At 48.1% G+C, this 19,692-nt stretch overlaps 1 protein-coding gene across 1 annotated transcript in view; it reads left to right on the top strand.

Annotated features, from left to right (window-relative positions):
• The window catches only part of NPAS2 (neuronal PAS domain protein 2), a 192,892-nt gene that overhangs the window by 125,374 nt on the left and 47,826 nt on the right, over nt 1-19,692 (top strand). Inside the window, exons 5-7 of the mRNA XM_082357201.1 lie at nt 6,427-6,516; nt 18,054-18,174; nt 19,167-19,280. Coding sequence (XP_082213327.1) covers nt 6,427-6,516; nt 18,054-18,174; nt 19,167-19,280 — 325 coding nt within the window. The remainder of the gene's footprint in view (nt 1-6,426; nt 6,517-18,053; nt 18,175-19,166; nt 19,281-19,692) is intronic.

Below are 19,692 nucleotides of genomic sequence, written 5' to 3'. Positions count from 1 at the left end.
AGTTAAGGGCCCACGCCCATCTGCTGGGCTGGATTTGAGGAAATCTGACTGATCTGAGTGCCTGGCCTTCTTCAACATCACGTTTCTCTATGGGTGAACCTTCTCAGTACAGATGAAGATAAGTCACTGCACAAACATCCAGATGGTGCTGACTTCTGAACTGGGGATAAGACTGGGAGTGTTCGGATACAATGGTGGACAGAGAGAAAGCCCCAGGCATGGCATGTCTGGGCCCTTGAATTAGAAGAAGAAACCTGGGACGGATGGGTTCAGCCAGAGGAAGTTAGACACTGGCTGTGTCAGTGGTTCCTGGCAGGGTTTTAGAGAATGGCTCTTTGGGATCTGTCTGTCTAGATCTCATCTTATGTGCCTATATAAGACTGATGTAAACGTTAATTTACATAGATTAAGTGTGCAGAAAACAGAAAGTTACTGGAGTAAGAAAATGCCAGAATGAAGATGTCCAAATATTATGAAATATAAAAGCATTAATGTACATTTGCATGAAATGAAAGATACTTAAATCTGCATGTGAACTATATTTAAAGAAAATACAGAACTTTCTCCAGAAGCAATGCATTTTAAGTATGTTAAATTTAGAGGAGCTTGTGAAATATCATGTTGAATTAATGCATCATTATGCTACTTCACAGAAATCATTTTATCTTTTAATTCTTAGGAAAAAGTAATTAAAACACATAACCCTGTAGCATATAACCCTCTTAAAAAGTCTGTAGCACAGCTTTTTTCCCCCCCAGGGAGTTTCAGGGTATCAAAAGTATTTGAGGAAACAGGACTTTTATAAGGTTAACAATGTATAATAGTTGCTTGTAGTAGTCTCTTATGGTCATTTGTATTTCTGTAGTGTTGGTTGTAACTTCTCCCTTTTCATTTCTAATTTTACTGATTTGGGCCCTCTCCCTTTTTTACTTGCTGAGTCTGGCTAAAGGCTTATCAATTTTGTTTATCTTTTCAAAATACCAGCTTTTAGTTTCATTTATCTTTTCTATTGTTTTCTTAGTCTCTATTTCATTTATTTCTGCTCTGATCTTTATGATTTCTTCCCTTCTGCTAACTTTGCGTCTTGTTTGTTCTTTCTCTAGTTGCTTTAGGTGTAAGGTTAGGTTGTTTATTTGAGATTTTTCGTTTCCTGAGGTAAGCTTGCATCGCTGTAAACTTCCCTCTTAGAACTGCTTTTGCTGCGTCCCATAGGTTTTAGATCATCGTGTTTTCATTTTCGTCTGTCTTTAGGTATTTTTTGATTTCCTCTTTGGTTTTTTCAGTGATCCATTGGTTGTTTAGTAGCATATCGTTTAGCCTCCAAAACATGTGTTTGTGTTTTTTGCAGTTTTTTTTTTCTTGTAGCTGATTTCTAATCTCATAACGTTATGGTCAGAAAAGATGCTTGATATGATTTCAGTTTCCTTGAATTTACTAAGGCTTGCTTTGTGATCCAGTCTGTGATCTAACCTGGAGAATGGTCCCTGTGCACTTGAAAAGAATGTGTATTCTACTGCTTTCAGATGGAATACTCTATAAATATCAATTAGGTCCATCTGGTCTAATATGTCATTTAAGGCCTGTGTTTTCTTATTGATTTTCTGTATGGATGATCTGTTGATGTAAGTGAGGTGTTAGTCCCCCACTATTACTGTGTTACTGTCAATTTCTCCTTTTATGTCTGTTAACATTTGCCTTATGTATTGAGGTGCTCCTATGTTGGGTGCATATATGTTTACAGTTGTTGTATCTTCTTGGATTGATTCCTTGATCATTATGTAGTGTCCTTCTTTGTCTCTTATAACAGTCTTTATTTTAAAGACAAAAATTTGGGCTGAACTGAGACTTAGGAGACTGGAATTTCTAGAAAAAGAAGATCTTAGATTTGTACGGATATGCTTTAGGCACTTTCCTCTGCTCCCAGTATAGACTCCCTAAAGCCAGTCTAAAGGAAATCATGCTAGATGAGTGAATTGGACCCGAAATTAAGCCTGTACAACAAGTGGACCTTCTGGGTGAATTGAATCTTTGAGACATATGGGAAACCCACCGACTAGAACTTTTGACTTATCTCTGACTGTTTTAGCCTCCTCTTCTACCCTCTTGCCCCTCAGTAGATACAGACCAGGTGACGGGTGACTGGAGCCTCCGGTACCTTCTCCATGATGGTTCCCACAGGATGATGCTCTCATTTTCCAGGATGCAGCTTCTCCATAGTGTGTGTCCCATTCCAGCTGCATATCCCCCTCCTTTGTTCAGCGCCATTTCAGGGAGCGTGAGGAATCCAGATGCCATGTCTTCATAACCAGGAGGTTCCTTTTTAAACGAAGATGAAACCCAGGACAGAACCCGTCAGGCCCCAGGGAACTGCACTGCTGGTGCCGTCTGGATGTGAATCCCTCCTTCTTCCCTCTTCTCCCAAAAAAGCCCCAAACCAGACTCCATGAGAACTCATAGAGTTATGGAATTTGAAAGAACAAAATGACTTGGTCGCAGACCAGCCAAGCTGGTTGAGTGTAAACTGGCCAAGATGGTGGCTATAAGCATTGGAACAAGTAAACTCAAAAAAGGGAACGCTCTTATTGACTGGCAATTAGGGAGTGTGTGGTATTTCTGAATTTTGTTCAGAAAAGCTACAGCCATCTTTTCTCTTAGCCCAGATGTTGTCCCAGAGAAGACAAAAAAACATTCTATCAGAGCCAGGAATTGGCAGAAAGGGGTGGTTTCATTTCCTTCTGGTGTGTGGCAGGTATGAAACTCGGGCCATTATGGCATCTCTGGCGTCCCTGAAGCTCCTGCCAGAGTCCCCATTGCAATAAGAGGGGCACATCGCTTTTCAATCACGTTCTATTGAGTCCCTCTCAAATGCCGCTGATGGGACTTCTAAAACCATCACGAGCATTCTTAAAGCAGTGACTCAGTGTAATTCTTGTGCATTTGATGGAAAACGCCAATGGGCTGATGAGCATTATCTTCCATCTATGAATACCTTCAGCTTTTTAACACCCACTTGCTTTACAAATTCAGGAGGGCATGGGCTCCCTGTGCAAGGGGAGAATTTATGTTGCTCCTGCTTTTCCCGGTATTCTAATCTACTTTTTCCAAAATGGTCCAGCTGACGTCATCAACAGTGCCTCCACCTGTTCAAAAAAATTCACTTCCAGGAGCACTGCTTATATGATTTTTTTTTTTTAATTTAGAAAAATACTTAAGGGAAAAAGTAATAAAGGTCACTAGGATGTACCTCGGTGTTCACCATGAGCCATAAATCTGATCCAGGATCTCTCCAGCTCAGCCCTATTGGCATTTCGGACCTGATAACTCTTTGTTGTAGGGACATCCTGTGTGTTGTAGATGGGATGTTTCAAAGCATCCTTGGCCTCTACCCGCTAGATGCCAGGAGCACCCACCCCAGAACTGATGACCAAAAATGTCTCCAGACATTGCCAGATATCCCCAGGGGGGCAAAGTTGCCCCCAGTTGAAAACCACAGTTAAATTCCAAGTGGATGAGGTCCACTTAAGAAATGTGCTTTAATATATTTTTCAGTCTTAAATCCCGCAGTACATAAGTGTTAAACAGTAAATGACCCACATGTTAATATTCCTGGTGAAAAGAACTCTTTCCCACTTTGGTGCATGGTGATGGTGGGTGCCCTTCTCTGCACACTTACTGGACTATTTCCGCTTACTGCTGCCATGCACTTGGCCACGCCCTCCTACCCTGAAGGAATCCGTGCCCTTTGGCTGTGCAGATGCTCAGTAACACCCTAGGAGGATATAGCTGAGTGCATACAAAATGTTTCCAGAACTTTCTAAACACATATTTCAGTTTGGGGTTTTTTCCCCCAAAGTGGAAAAATTCCCATATTTGCAGAAGATGCTATTTTAACAATACAGTCAGTGAGGCAACAGTGATAGTTTACAGGGATGGTCTGCCTGAGCGTATTACGTCCTCAAAAATTTGTTTTTGGGGAGATGGACTTTGTTTTGCATCTCCTCCATCTCATCAATGTGCCCATAGAGCCAGTTGCCAGGATGACCCCATTCTCTGCTGAAGAGAGTCTGAATTTTAGAAATCACCTTTCTCATGTGTCTTATGAGAGCGTCATGATCATCTGATAAGGAACCTGAAAACAAAACAGTCAGTGAGTCTGTGAGAAATCATGGATGGCCTCTATCTTTTCTCTCATGAGCACCCAGAGCAGTGCATCTAGCATAGAGCAGGCACTCAGTGAAAACTTCTAAACAAATGAATTTTCCAGTTATTTTGAAATACAGCTGGCCTTCCGTGTCCGTGGGTTCCGCATCCGAGGTTGGTTGAATCTGAGAATGTAGAGCCCACGGATATGGGGGCAACTCTCAGGGACTTGAGCATTTGTGGATTTTGGTGTCTGCAGCGGTCCTGGGACCAATCCCCCATGGATATTGAGGGACTGCTGTTCTCATGGATCTAGTTGAGTTACACAGCACTTCCCCAACGGCCCTTACCTTTCACTTTGGTGGATTCATGTGAATGTTCTTTACAAACAGTTCCTTCAGGAGGTCTTTCTAAGGCAATGGATGTAAGCAGAGGTCTACGCCAACCAACAGGCACAGGTTTTCTTTTTTTTTAATACCTCTGTGAGGTCTGATATCTTTTAGTAAATGTTTACCAGTGAACTCAAAGTGATATGGGGGATAGGAGGACAAGGACCGTAAAATATCACTGACATCTTTTAATGGGTAATTGTGATATTTCTGATTCGGCCCAAAGGTACGCTTATCGTTAAAACTACTTAGGTACAGGGCCGGTCAGAGGCCGCCGCGACGCTCCCCTCCTTGCAGGAATCGCTGGATGGGGATGAGAAGGAGCTAGACAGCAGCGAGCAGGGTGGCCCCGCCGAGGAGTGGAGACTCAAGCCGCTGCCCAGCGGCCACTACTGTGTCTACAGCTACCGCGGAAGCAGATTGGCACAGCAGCGAGCAGACAGTGATGGTGGAAGCCCAAGTGGCACAGATGCAGAAACTCCCTCTGGTGATGATTTCAGCCCCTCCTTGGCGGATGCTAATCTACCCTCTGAAGTGGAGCCAGAGCTGCGCAGTTTCATTGCTAAGCGTCTTTCTAAGGGAGCAGTCTTTGAAGGGCTGGGGAATGTTGCATCTGTGGAGCTGAGAACTCCAGGTTACAGAGTCGGTTATTATTACTGCCTTTTCCACAAAAAAAACTGCTTCCCTTGAGTATACTCTTGAGTATACGGTCTGCTTTTGAGGAGGGTCTGAAAAAGGACTTTGAGCTTTTCAGGCTTGTATTGGACAAGTATATTCAAGGGCTGAAAAATAACATGAATTGTGAGGAAAGGGCTGGGGAGAACCACATACAGTCCGACCCGAGCAGCTGGTTTGAGGATGTTGTGTGCCCAATCCAAAGGGTGGTTCATCTCTTTCAGGAGAAGCTTACCTTTCTGCTACACGCTGTTCTGAGTTATACTCATGTTGAGGTTAAAGAATCAGATGAAAAAGCAAACAGAGACATTCACAGCTTTCTGAGTGTGGCCAGTCTCCAAGGCCTTATTCACGAAGGCACCATGACGTCTCTGTGCATGGCCACGGAGGAGCAGCTTAAGTCCATGATCATCGACTGTAGTAGCTCCCAGCCTCAGTTCCACGGCACAGGAAGCAACTGGTCTTGTGAGGATGGAATGCAGGCTTTTTTGAATGGTGCTGACGGAGGTAACCCTTTTCTTTTTCGGCAAGTCCTGGAGAACTTTAAAAGCCATACAAGAAGCAGATAATTTGAAGAGATTTATCTGGCAGGCTGAAATGAATCATTATGCTTTGTTTCAATGTTTCATGTTCCTAAAGAACTGTGGTAGTGGAGATATCCTTTTGGAGATTGTTAAAGTGGAACACGAAGAAATGCCCAAAGCCAAAAGTGTGGTAGCTATCCTCAAAGGATTTATGAAAGAAGCTCCTACCCAAAGTTTTTGATCACATGTTTTGAGATGATTATGTTGTGAAGTTATGCAAGCCTTGGTGTTTGAAATTGCAGTTGTTAAAACTGTCATAGGATTGCTATTTCAGATTATTTGAAACACATTCTAGATTTTTTTCATTTTGTACTTTTAAGATTAAACCTAATTAGACATTAAAAAAAAAAAAAACTAGTTAGGTAATTTCCATGGCTAAATTCTGTTTCATGATACCAATAGGTCCCGTTTTTCACCGAGCCTTTTTGTGCTTTGCAAGCAGTTTGCCTGGGCTAGACAAATTCTGTGTAAGAAACCGCCTTATGTGCCAGACAGGAAAGTGCTGTGAGGTTAGTCGTGAAAATATTTGAAGGGTTACGAAATAAAGTTGGCGTCCTAACCCGGGGTCCTTGGCTTCGGGGACCCTCTCGTCCTTAAAAGCATGACTGAGGAGGCTTCACCTGCCGTGTTTTCCGCAGGCATTAGACGGCTTCATCATCGCTGTGACGACGGACGGCAGCATCCTCTACGTTTCTGACAGCATCACGCCTCTCCTTGGGCATTTACCGGTGAGTTTCTGTTCTGATGGCCTCTGCCAGTACGTGTGATCCTCCTTCCCCGAGAACCATTCAGATCTCAGAGCCGGGGCGCTGCAGGTGTGCGGGAGTCTGTGTGTGAGGAGGGCCGAGGAGTGCCCTCCACCAGGCCAAGGCCAAGCCTCGGAGGCTGCCCGAGGGAGGCGGGTGCAGGCCTGTGTCATCCCGGAACGAGCAAGACCTGGAACGGGGGCTGTGGTGAACGTCCTGACCCTCCAGTGCCCCAGAAACCACCCAGGAGCCGTGAGCCTACGGCACAGTTAGCAGAGCTCAGAGCCTTTACGGAGGCTGACGGACACCTGCAAAGAAAGACAGGGTCCCCTGAGAGCTGGTGGAGGGATGTGCACTGGATGGCTGGGGACAGAAGGGGGTTTGGGGGTCGCTGGAGATGTAACTGAGATGCAGTAGGTTGTGACGCTTGCTGGTGGTAAGGGTTCAGTGCCAGGGATGATGGCGGGAGTGGGGGAGTGAAATACTCTGGGAAGATGTTGTTGGACCAGGAAGGACTTGAGGAACAAGGAGGGTTTGAGCAGGAGGGCAAGCTTTGCCGTCCTGTCCTGGCGAGCCAGGTGGGGCGCGGAGGAGGGCGAGTGCCGTGTGGTTCCGGGTCCTCCGCCCCCATCTCCGTCCCTCCCTCCCCCTCCCTCCCCCACCCTCCCCCATCTCCCTCCCTCCCTCCCCTCCCTCCCCATCTCCCTCCCTCCCTCCCCTCCCTCCCCCATCTCCCTCCCTCCCTCCCCTCCCTCCCCCATCTCCCTCCCCCTCCCTCCCCATCTCCCTCCCCTCCCTCCCCCATCTCCCTCCCCCTCCCTCCCCCATCTCCCTCCCCCATCTCCCTCCCCCTCCCTCTCCCTCCCTCTCCTCCCCCTCTCCCCTCCCCCTCACCCCCTCTCCCTCCCCCCTCCCATCTCCATCACACTCCCTCCTCTCAGCCTGAGCCTCGCTGGCTCCCTGGTACCCCCGTCAGGATGCTCTGACTCACAGAGCAGCACCCAGCTGGTGGAGGGTCCACCTTGGGGGGCCCCTTGGAGGCGTCTGGCCAGCCTTCCATTTCCCGCCACACCATCGTTTATTCCCACAGAGACCGACCTGGAAGGAAGCTGTACCAGGAGCACCTGTGGGACTGATTGGGCTAAAACGTCCTCTCTTCTCTCTCCTCCCAAAAAACCCCGCCAAACCGCTGAGCCCCCCCCGACTCCCACACGTGGGTGGATGCGCGGCCAGGACACAGATGGGAGGGTGGCAGCTGCCCTGGGTGCCTGCTCGTAGGGAATCGCTGGCCAGGTGATGCTGGAGGACCATGGTGGCCCCTCCCTAGCCGCACCTGCCCGGGAGCACTGTGGCCTTGCTGTGTGGGCAGCCCCCCCGCCAGCGGTGATGACCCCGGCTTCCCTAATGGCCCAGGATTCCACTTCATCCTGGATCATTCTTTTCCTCAGAAGCCACTCCCCCCTCCCATTGCTCCTGCAAACGATGCTGTGTGTAGATCAAAACCACCGTCCATGTTTTTCCTTTGTGGGTCACTGTGTGTGGTAGCCCAGAAAAGCATTTTTTACTTTGCAAGGCAGATACCTTTGCATTACCCTGAATCCATCTGACCTTTGTGGTTCAGCCCATTTCCAGGGTGCACAAGGCTGGGGGTTCTCTCCTCTGAGAGCCGTCAGAAGAGGCTGGTTCTCACTCAGCCCTAAGGAGTCGGGAAAGCAGTTTCATCTTGATTTTCGTCTCATGCTGGAGTAGTGATGAGACCCCATCAAATCAGCACGGCTTCTTTGGGCTGATCTGAGGAGGTGGGGTGCTTCTTTGGAGGGCGTTGGGTTTTGTATTGAGTGGACGGGATCTGGCAGTGAGCGGCGCTGATGGAAAGCAAACAGGTGTCAACTCCAGAATGGCCTGGGAGTGACCCAGAGCTGTTTGGGGAAACAGGATTTGCACTGTTCTGATTTCTACTCTTGGAATTACCTGATGACCCAATTGCCATACGTGGCAGAGCGGACTTAGTAAGCTGGGAATTCTGATTTGAAATTCTGGAGCAACTTAGCATCACCTTTATGAATTATTTTCTTACTCTGGAAGGGCCAGAAATGACCCCAACTCTCATTTGTCAATGCCGGACCCATTTGAATGCTTATTAAGTGCCTATCCATGGACCCAGACGCACACCGAGTCAGCCCTCACGCTCCCCAGCGGAGGTGACGCCAGAATGGACAATCTCCACATTTAACTTCTATTTACTTGTAGCTTACATTGTCCAGTTTTTACCCAAATCGTCATCTTCTTCCCCCTTTTTACTTAGCATTCGCTGTACCCCTGCTAGTGGTAGACAAGAAACTTCCCTGGTGCCCATCACACAGCTGCCCTGTCACCTCCACTTGACAGAGGATGAGACCGAGGTGGCCCAGCCGGCGAGGAGCAGAGCAGGGCTGAGGCCAGGCCCACTGAGCGCAGAGCCCAAACTCGCCACCTCTCTACCTAGTGCGTGTCTGATGCTGAGGATTTGGGTTGCCTTTTAGGAATTCCGCTTTCAGTTTAGTTCACTTCAGTTCAAACTTGCTTATTACTCAGTACAAGCGCAGGACCCGTCCACAGACAATGCAGTGATTCAAATGGCCCATATGAGGTTCTTTTTTTTTTTTTTTTTTCTATTGGAGTATAGTTATTTACAATGTTGTGTTAGTTGCAGGTATACAGCAAAGTGAATCAGTTATACGTATACATATATCCACTCTTTTTTAGATTCTGTCCCCATGTAGATCATTGGGGAGTATTGAGTAGAGTTCCCTGTGCTATACAGCAGGTTCTTATTAGTTACCTATTTTATATATAGTAGTGTGTATATGTCAATCCCAATCTCCCAATTTATTCCTCCCCCACCCTTTCCCCCTTGGTAACCATAAGTTTGTTTTCTACATCAGTGACTCTATTTCTGTTTTGTAGATAAATTCATTTGTACCATTGTTTTAGACTCCACATGTAAGTGATATCATATGATATTTGTCTTTCTCTGTCAGACTTCACTCAGCATGACAGTCTCTGGGTCCATCCATGTCGCTGCAAATGGCATTATTTCATTCTTTTTTATGACTGAGTAGTGTTCCATTGTATATATACCACATCTTCTTTAACCATTCCTCTGTTGATGGACATTTAAATTGTTTCCAGGTCTTGGCTATTGTAGATAGTGGGGCAATGAACATTGGAATGCATGTATCTTTTCAAATTATAGTTTTTTCCCGATGTATGCCCAGGAGTGGGATTGCTGGGTCATATGTGGTAGCTCTATTTTTGAATTTTTAAAGGAGCCTCCATACCGTTTTCCATAGTGGCTGTACCAATTTACGTTCCCACCAACAGTGTAGGAGGGTTCCCTTTTCTCTACACCCTCTCCAGCATTTATTGTTGGTAGACTTTTTTGATGATGGCCATTCTGACTGGTGTGAGGTGATACCTCATTGTAGTTTTGATTTGCATTTCTCTAATAATTAGTGATGTTGAGTATCTTTTCATGTGTCTCTTGGTCATCTCTATGTCTTCTTTGGAGAAATGTCTATTTAGATCTTCCGCCCATTTTTTGATTGGGTTGTTTGTTTTTTGATATTGAGTTGCATGAGCTGTTTGTATATTTTGGAGATTAATCCCTTGTCAGTCACTTCATTTGCAAATCCATATGAGATTCTTTAAACCTTAACGGTTTGCAATTTTGTAGAGAGATTTCATCTGTTAAGCCATCAAAGACTAATAAAAATATTTATTGAGCACTTACTATGTACCAGGCACTATTAAGAGTCCCTGCTATGCACTAATATGGTTAAAGCACTTAGAAGGTCCATTCTCCTTATACTTATTGGTCCTTATGATGACTCTATGAAATAGGCACTTACTCCTGTTCACAGATGAGCAGACCAAGGCACAGAGCAGCTGAGGCCCCACAGCCAGCACGTGGTGGGGCTGGGATTTGCACGTGGACACTTTGACCCCAGAACTTGGTGCTTACCCACCACTCGGACATCTACATGTGACAGCGTGAAGCTGAATGCTCTCTGGTGGGGTGGGTGTTGAGCAGAGGTAGGATGAGGACCTGGAAGGCAATGTCCTGTCTCGTGGAAGAGGCAGCCATCAATCGAGGCACGGCCAGCAGAGACAGCGGGCTGGGGCCAGGAGGCCAAGGGCCTCACGGTAACAGGGATGCCCCCTGTTGGCATCACGAGCTGGCATGCCAGGCGTTGGGTACCACCGCGCCCTGTGTGGCCTGGGTTTGGGGGACCATTGGCGATTGGAGGGCGGGGGGAAGAGCAGCAAGAATTCCTTTCTTCTTCTAAGTCTGTCAAAAGTCTCAGCATCTCTCTGTGTGTCCTTCCTACCACTAGAAACTCAGATACTCCAAAGTTTACATGGTAGATTTTTGTACAGCAATTTCCTGATGAAAGATCCTAGAACTTTCTTTTCCAGTTTGACAGAGAAAAGAAAGAAGAAAATAGCTCAAAGCAGAAAATGATTTTAAGGGAAAGTCAAAACTTATCCGTGGTGGTGACACCAGCACATTTTGGCATCTAGAATTAACATAGGTGGTCAAGGAAGAGACCTGGGCTGACAGATGAGCATGCTGATGGAGGACCAGGGCCTCAAGGGGCTTCTGCATGAAAACCTTTCAGGAAAAAGATCAAGGGGCGAGCATCACATGCCTTGGACATAATTGGGAAAGAGTATGGCTGAGGCAGAGCCAAATGACACCCAAAGTGGGCACTGTCTGTGTTTCCTGTTTGGACGTTGATTTTTTAGAAAATTTAACTTCCTGGATTGCTTTTCCGATCTGTTAATGAAGGCGATGTTGGCCTAAGGAGCTGGATCACACTTCGCTCGTCAGGCAGAAGCCCTGTCCCCAGCCCCGAGCAGATACCCACGTGCCCGAATGCTCACTGAATGAGGGACTGGGTGCAAGTGGGGCTCCTGCATCGAGAGCAGTTGCAAACAGCTTGGCACAAGTGGACAGTGCCTCAGAAGTGAGAAATACAGGCGTGGATAATACAACTTCCCCCCACCCTCCCCAAAAAATCTAAGGCACAGAGTGACTATAAAGTTGGAGAAATCTACTCACCAAAAAAATACCTCTGTGTAATGCTGTTTCTCCAAGTAAAAGCTCTGGCTGGAAGTACAAGGTCAAAGGGGACAGTGGGCCGAGTTCCTGGGGCAGGGGTCACAGCCAGGGAGAAGAGGTCACAGAGAAGGAAGACAGAGCGCCTGGCTTATGATACCATGAAACGCAGCAGCAAGTCCCTGGCCGCCCAGGGCTTTCCAGGAAGCATCCCTCTGCCCTCCGTCACCCACGTGTCCTCACCTGCTGGGAGAGCCCACCTGGTCCAGGTCAGGTTGTCGGAGGTGGCTTCATGTCAGGGCGGACCTGGGTAGATGCTCTGTCTAGGAGGGGCCCCAAGAGGGAGATGTGGCTGCAGCTCAGAGTTGATCACAGGTTAAAAGGGTCCAGGTTGCCAGTTAGATTTGTTTGATTTTTATGTGCCTTTTGATCTTTCTGTGTCATACCTGCAGAACTATGTATAAAACATAGGTTCCGTTTTAAAACTAATGATAAGGTGAGCGCAAGCATACATGTAGCTGTCACCAAGGGTATGAAACAGAGCGTGACCAGGCCCGCAGAATCTCCTGTCCGCTCCTTTCCCATCACACCACCCGCTTCCACCTAGAGATGACCACTTCCACACCATCGTGTCCTTGTTTCTCTCTGCAGTTCTGCCCACTTTTAATTCATCATTAATCACTGTAATTTAGTATGACCTTTGGTTTAGCTTTCTGTAAACAGAGTCATAGGAAGTGTACTCTGGTGACCTCTCCTTTCGCTCAGCTTTGCTAAGGGATTCGTCGTCTCACACCGTCCAGAGTAGCTGTCGTTGGTTTGTCCTCATTGCTGTAGGCATGTGCTACAATCCCTGCCCCCAGGCCAGTGTGGAACTCTGAGAGGGTGTGTCTGTGGATGTCTGTATGTATTTCCTGATGAACATTTGCAAGCATCCTTCAGAGAGCTGACTGTGAGTAAGATCGCTGTGTTGTGGGGTGGGAACCCGTCACCCTTACTAGGTGATACCGAGTTGTTTCCATGGTGATGGCACCACTCCACCATCCAGCAGCGGGGTGGAGAGTTCCAGCTCCTCCATGTCACCAGAACTTGGTATTATCAGAATTGTCAGTTTTTGTCAACCTAGCATGCGAAGGCATCTCATGGAGTCTTGATTTGCTTTTCTCCCAGTTGCCGGTGTGACTGAGTGTCTTTGCATAGTTTGTCGGCCATTTGGATTTCCTTTCTCTATGAAATGCTCTTTCAGGTATTTTGCCGTTTTCCTACTGGACTGTCTGGGTCTTTTGTGTAATGATTTGTAAGCGTTCTTTCCACGCGAGTCCTCTGTCGGGTATGGTTTTAATCGCCTCCTCGTCACACTGCCCTAGGGTGACAGGGATGGCCAAACACACGACAGCCGATACTGGACAGGTGAGACGGTGTATTAATTGACGGTGTATTAATCCCATGTACTTACAGCCCCAGGGAGGGGCGTACCACATGCCATGCAGGGACGCACAGGGCTGCACTTGGGAACAGAGTGAACAAGCAGGGGTGGTGTGGTAGTAGCAAGAGGGTGGGGTGCCCCCTGCTTCCCACGGAGGATACGATTGGCTGGCAGGGCACTGAAACCCACTTGCAGGACGAACAGTAACTGCGGCTGCTTCTCTCCACCCCCAACAGTAAGGAGGCTTGTTTAGCTAGGGGACCTTATTGGTGGCAGGAAGGAACTTTCCGTTAGAGTGGGGAGGAGGATTTTGGTTGGTCCAGTCAAGACCCTCTCGGTTTTGCCAGGTGACAAGGCAGCATATCACACTGACCCTTCATTCCGGGCTTGTACCACAGGTCTGTGTGTCGCAAATATCTGATCTCGCTTTGTGGTTTGCCTTTCCCTATCTTTAGGGTCTTTTGATGAACAGAGAGAGTCTTTAGAGTTGGTCCTTTTTCTACCTGAATTCATTCTTCACTCCTCCCGGGTCGAAGCTATTCTCTATACTGTCTTCGGAAAGCATTCCTGTTTGGCCGTCAGTTTGATTCTGAATCTAAACTGAATCAAAGCAGATCACGTATGCCTCCCACACCCTGGTCGTTCGGGAGCCCAGGGCCCTCTCTGCTTCCCCAACCCAGTCCTGCCCCCTCTCAGCATGAGGCTACTCACCGGTCCCCCTTCTAACCGTGGCCGACACAGATCTCCAGTCAGAACTGCCGGGGCCCCTTGGGGACATCCTGAACTGGATGTCCACACAGCCCGCTTCCAGCTCAGCCGGCCAGCCTGTGGACTCCTGTGCAGGCTCATTTAACTTTGCTGATGCGACTGCACCGGTGCTGTGGGTTCAAAAGACAGAGAGAGGAATATGCTTCCTGTCTGTTCACATCCTCCCCAGGCTGTCACAGGGCCTCCAGAGAAAAGGTAGGAGAAGTGCTGTTGGGGATTTAGATCAGGCATTTAGTGCGAAACTCAGAAAAGGGCCAGATTCTTGACAAAGTAGCCAAGGGCATAGCAATAAGTTTGGCTGGAGAACCTCCCGCCTCCAACAGGTAAATGATGTTCCTGATAAGGTGATTCAGCTGTGAAGATGGTGCCTTCCCTCCCTCGTCTCTGTAATTGCCATGATTTTAATAAACAGAGCTCAGCGCATTCAAGGGACAGTTCAGTTGCAGATATAATTTACTCTCCTGTAAGCACTAGGATTTAAATTCTCAAAATATCATTGTTCGTGTTGGTTTCCAGCACATGGAAATGGCCTAATAGGAGTATAAGAGCAAAGGCATAGAAAGAGCTTGCTGTTTGCCAAGTGTGTTCTGAGCCCTCCTCGTGGGTCAACTCATAACCCTCAGGACCTCCGCCTCCCTCCAGTGTTCGTCTTTATTCTGTGCAGAACTTGTCACCTGAGATGCCCTGTGACCTGCCAACCGTGTCCCACAGGAGCAGCGAGGCCAGGCGGCCCCCCACCCTGCGCTCTGCCACCCCCTCCATCAGGGAAGTGGGCTTCTGACTGGCCCTCCGAGAAAAGACCATGCAGTGACGGAGTTAGCATTTTCAAGTATCTGAAATGTCTTTAAGAAGAGAGAGTACTGTCATGTGTGAGCATTAGTCATGTTCTAAAAAACTAAAGGGATTGGGCTTAAAATAAAGTCAAGAACATCAGAAGGAACTTGGAGAAAGCCAGAATGAGAAAATGGTAGCACAGCTAGTGCGGCGGGGGGGGGGGGGGCGGATTGCAGAGTGTCCACAGAGATCAAAACAGGTGCGTCCAAGCAGGGAGCCTGGGGACCCCCAAGCCCCTCCTTCCACTGCTGCCCTGCCCTTCCTCAGCCACCAAGCACATGCTTACAGTCCTGGAACCGTGGCTGCAGGAGGGGAGGGACTTGCCCCCTCTGCTGTGCTTCCCTCCGGTGCCGGAAGCCGCGGCTGGCACACGGCCCCCTGAGTTGGTGTCCGTTGGATGGTGCTATGGGCTGAGTGGTCTGCACGCGGCCCCTTCCTCTGTGTCTCCCCTTCCCTGGACCTGTTCAGACTTCGACCGCCTCTAGCCTGGCTCCTGTGCTCCCTTCCTCCCCAGGCCACTAGAGGGTCCGAAATACAAGCACAGCCCTGCCCGCCTTCCTCCACGTACCCCCGCGGGTCCCCTGGCACGCGGGCTCAGCCTTGACTCCTCTGTGGGCTGCTAACCCCGAGCCCTACTGCCCTTCCCCACTGCTCCCCCACCCACTGTGCTGTCAGGGCGCCCACCCTCGCCCCCATCCCCGCTTCTGTGTGGGCTGTGCCCCTGCCCGGAGCATCCGAGCTGCCTGGCGGGCACCGCCTGTCCCCAGACGCCCCCCGCCGCAAGGATCCCTCCCCGTGGCAACTGCCCCTGCGAGGCTCCCCTTCCCCGTCCTTTTGGATCCGGCACTCCATGCTCGGAGTTCTCCAGGCGCCTGGTTTTTACTTCCATCAGAGCACTTGCCATGTTGTTCTTTCCGTTCATCAACATGTTTTTCTTGAAGACCAAGCACCATCCGATGTCAGGGGTACAGGGGTGAGGCAGGCAGGGGCCACACGTTATCGTGGGAAGGAACAAGAAAACTTGGAGTTGTTTCCTACATGGTTAGTAACCCCCATCACGCCTGGCGTTCGCCGTGCGCCCTTGTATCGGCAGCTGACTCAAGCCAGCTCGTGGCCCCCTCACAGCCCCCTCGTCTTTCCGTCAAGCAAAGTGCAGCTTGGAGGGCAGAGCTGGCTCCCACACCCCACCTCCAGGGCTCTCGCCTGCCTCGCCGGCCCCTCCCAGGGCTTACTACGTGGTCACAGACGTGCCCTTCCCCGGTGGGTGCAGATGACACGGGCGCAGCGGCCACATGAGCAGGGGCAGTGGTGGTCCTGTTCCAGGCGAGGGGCTGTCACGGGTGCTTTCACAGAGGAAGTGACTTCGAAGCCAGGACCTGAAGGAAGCACGGGAGTTACTGAGCACAGGGAGGGGGTGCAGAATGCTCCAGCCTGCGGGTGCAGCCCGAGGGGCGGCCCAGAGGAAGAGTAGCGCTGGCGACCCGGAGAAAAGGCACTCTGCGGGGCTGGAGAAGGGCTGGGAGCGGAGGCTGTGCCGTGCGGAGCCTGACTAATGAACTGAGGAGCTTAGGCTTCATCCCGGGAGCAGCGGGAAGCCAGCGAAAGTTTGTTTTTTTAAAATATTTGTTTTATATTGGAGTAGAGTTGATTTACGATGCTGTGTTAGTTGGCAAGGTGGTGACTTGGTCTGATACGAGGCTGCTGGCGGAGAGCAAATTGGACAGAGACGAAAGTTGATGTGGGAAGACCAGCTTGACCATTTCACTCCCCAGAGGAGATGACGGCCTGGACTAGGGTAGAGGCCAGAGGAAAAGAAGTGAATGGATCTGAGAGAGTTCGAGGGAGGAAAATCTCACAGCACTGGGACACTGGATGTGAAGACGACAGGGAGAGGTCAAGGATGCCAGCTGGGTGTCGGGTATGGGCAGGTGACCGCTTGACAACACCACACGTGGGGACAGAAAACACAGCGGGGGGAGGAGATACTGAGGACATTGCGGGTGTATGTGGATCTGGGGTCCCCAGGTATATCTGGGAGGCAGATGGAATGTGAAGTCAGCACCCCCAAGGGCGAGTTGCCTTGGCGTGCAAATGAAAGGGTGTGCACAGACCGTGTTTGAAGCTGTGGGAGGGGGTGAGTTTATTGAGGGATAGGGAAGTGCCTGTCTCCTCTCTCCCCACCGTGATCTCCAACCTGCACTGTCCACTATGGGAGCCACCGGCCACATGTGGTGATGTAAATTTCAATTAAAATAATTAAAATTAAATACAATTAAAAATTCTGTCTTCAGGGACTTCCCTGGCAGTCCAGTGGTTAGGACTCGGTGCTTCCACTGTCGGGGCCCAGGTTCGATCCCTGATGGGGAAACTAAGAATCCTACAAGCTGTGCGGTGCGGCAAAAAAAAAAAAAAAAAAAAAAAAAAATTCTGTCTTCAGTCACACTAGCCCTGTTTCAGGTGCTCCGAAGCCTTGTGGCTGGTGGCTTCCCTAACGGCCTGTGCAGGTTACAGACCATCATCACAGACCGTTCTGTTGGATGACACTGAGTCTAGACTCCATTGTATTTATTTTGTGTCCACGGGTGCCCAGGTCCTCAGAAAAAAAGTACAGTTCCTTTGATTAGAGACCTTTAAGAAGTAAACAGTCAGCCGTTTGCTGGCCTAGAGGTCGGAGAAGGAACCCGTGGGCTCTTCAGGGGCCTTCATGTGCGTGGTTGGCCTCGAGCTGGGGCTCCACACCAGCCGTGCCGCCCCAGCCAGAACACGGGGGTGTTGTCAGCACATGGGGCTCCAATGCGTGTTTGTCTGGCTTGAGTCTTAGTTCCTTCTCAGGCCCACAGGCAATAGCACGTTTGCATTTGAACAGGTAAACCCTTTTAGATTACAATTCAAAATTACAGAGTCTTGGGCTTCCCTGGTGGCGCAGTGGTTGAGAATCTGCCTGCCAATGCAGGGGACACGGGTTCGAGCCCTGGTCTGGGAAGATCCCACATGCCACGGAGCAACTAGGCCCGTGAGCCACAACTACTGAGCCTGCGCGTCTGGAGCCTGTGCTCCGCAACAAGAGAGGCCGCGATAGTGAGAGGCCCGCGCACCGCGATGAAGAGTTGCCCCCGCTTGCCGCAACTAGAGAAAGCCCTCGCACAGAAACGAAGACCCAACACAGCCAAAAATAAATATAAAAATAAATAAATAAACTAACTTAAAAAAAAAAAAATTAAAAAAAAAAAAAAAAAAGAAGAACAAAATTACACAGTCTTCACAGAAACTCAGATCTGGAACTTCTCATTTCAGAAACCAGTTCTGAATTGTCACGAAGTTTCAGGTTTTGCTTATGCTTTTATTTTTCGTCTTTGTGGAATGTGTGCCTTGGTTCTTTCTTTTCTTTTCCAGTCGGATGTCACGGATCAGAATTTGTTACGTTTCCTTCCAGAACAAGAACACTCAGAAGTCTACAAAATGCTTTCTTCCCATATGCTCGTGACGGACTCCCCCTCCCCAGAACACTTAAAATGTAAGTTTAACTTCACTGGTTTTACGAGATAGAAAGATGAGAATGTCACTTTTGAAAGGAGGTTAGAATGAATTAAGAAGGGAGGACTAATTTTAAAAATAATTTTCCTTGTGACTCAGAACATTTCCAAGATCCTTAGAGGTATATTTTAAGTTCAAAGCTAAAACCGGAGTTTGGAATATGTAAGACGTTGAACTTTTATGCGGAAAATTTTAAAGCACAGAGCTTAAGAATAATAACTTGTTTTGCATGGAATACAAGAGATCCCTTTTTTTTTTCCCCCACATGAGAGCCTTTTAGTAATAAAGGGTACAAAATTAAGTGAATAATCTGCTTATTTTGGAGGACACTATGAGGCTAGATTTGTATTTATGATACTAAGTAACCAACTAAAAACTGAATAATTAGGTCAAAACTCCAAATTCTCTTTTGAGGCTGTCATCTGGTTATTTATATACATTTGCAGGTTTTATGGAATTTTAAAGTTTTTGTCAAAATTGGCGGCCTGGATAGAAAGCTGGTCTGGTCACTTAATGAAGCATGTATTTTGATGGCAGTAGCAAGGGTGCCTTGTACTTATTCAAGCCTTAGTCCATTTTCCGTGAATAATGTGTCCCATTGTACATCTGATTTTCCTTCAGAGCAAAGTGGAAAGATTAAAGAGAGCAGCTCTATCTGAGCAGCTTTATTTTAATATACAGTATGAAAACAACCAGAACTAATTAAGGCCGACAGAACCAACCGCAGACATCTGTGAGCAAATTAAGACTAATCGGGTCCGAGTATGGAGTGCAAAACATCTGTAAACTACGGAGGGGAAAAACCTGTGTTGCAAAGGTTATAAAACCATGTCCGAAAGTCAGTCATAATGAGAGAAATAGCCCGGCCATGTGTTGACCAAACCCTGTGAGTTTCACAAGATGCAGCTTGTTTAGTCTAGAATCAGTGTAATGCTCTCATTCCGTTTCTCCTTTTTTCCTTTAATGGCCCAGCTGACAACGATTTAGAGTTTTATTGCCATCTTCTCAGAGGCAGCTTGAACCCAAAGGAATTTCCAACTTATGAATACATAAAATTTGTAGGAAATTTTCGCTCTTACAACAATGGTAAGCGTTCATTGTCGTATAATTGTGGCAGTGGCTTTTCTCACGCAAACGTGCACGTAGGGGCGGGAGGAAGGGCGAGCATATGTGCTTTCCATATTTGCATTTGGATTTCTGTGTTCCCAAGATGTGTTTTTTTGTGCTCCTAAATGGTATCTCCCATTCAGGAAGAACACGCATCCCCACCTGTTTATGCCAGCCCATGAAGTCCCACTGAGAGGCACCGTATTCATTTATTTATTTTCAGGCTAATGGAATAGTTCTGTGCTGTGAGAAACAACTTACGGTTCATAAAGAACGGGTTCAGCCTACACACAGCCAAACAGGGCTTCACTGTGACATGAAGATCCCTAACCTTGGCTTCTGCATTTTTATCCTCCTTTTTACAGGCTGCTTTTTACAGCCTGTTTTCATA

This window comes from Balaenoptera borealis (assembly GCF_965194805.1).
Source record: "Balaenoptera borealis genome assembly, chromosome: 15".
Taxonomy (NCBI): domain Eukaryota; kingdom Metazoa; phylum Chordata; class Mammalia; order Artiodactyla; family Balaenopteridae; genus Balaenoptera; species Balaenoptera borealis.
This window is presented reverse-complemented; position numbering and strand designations above follow the sequence as displayed.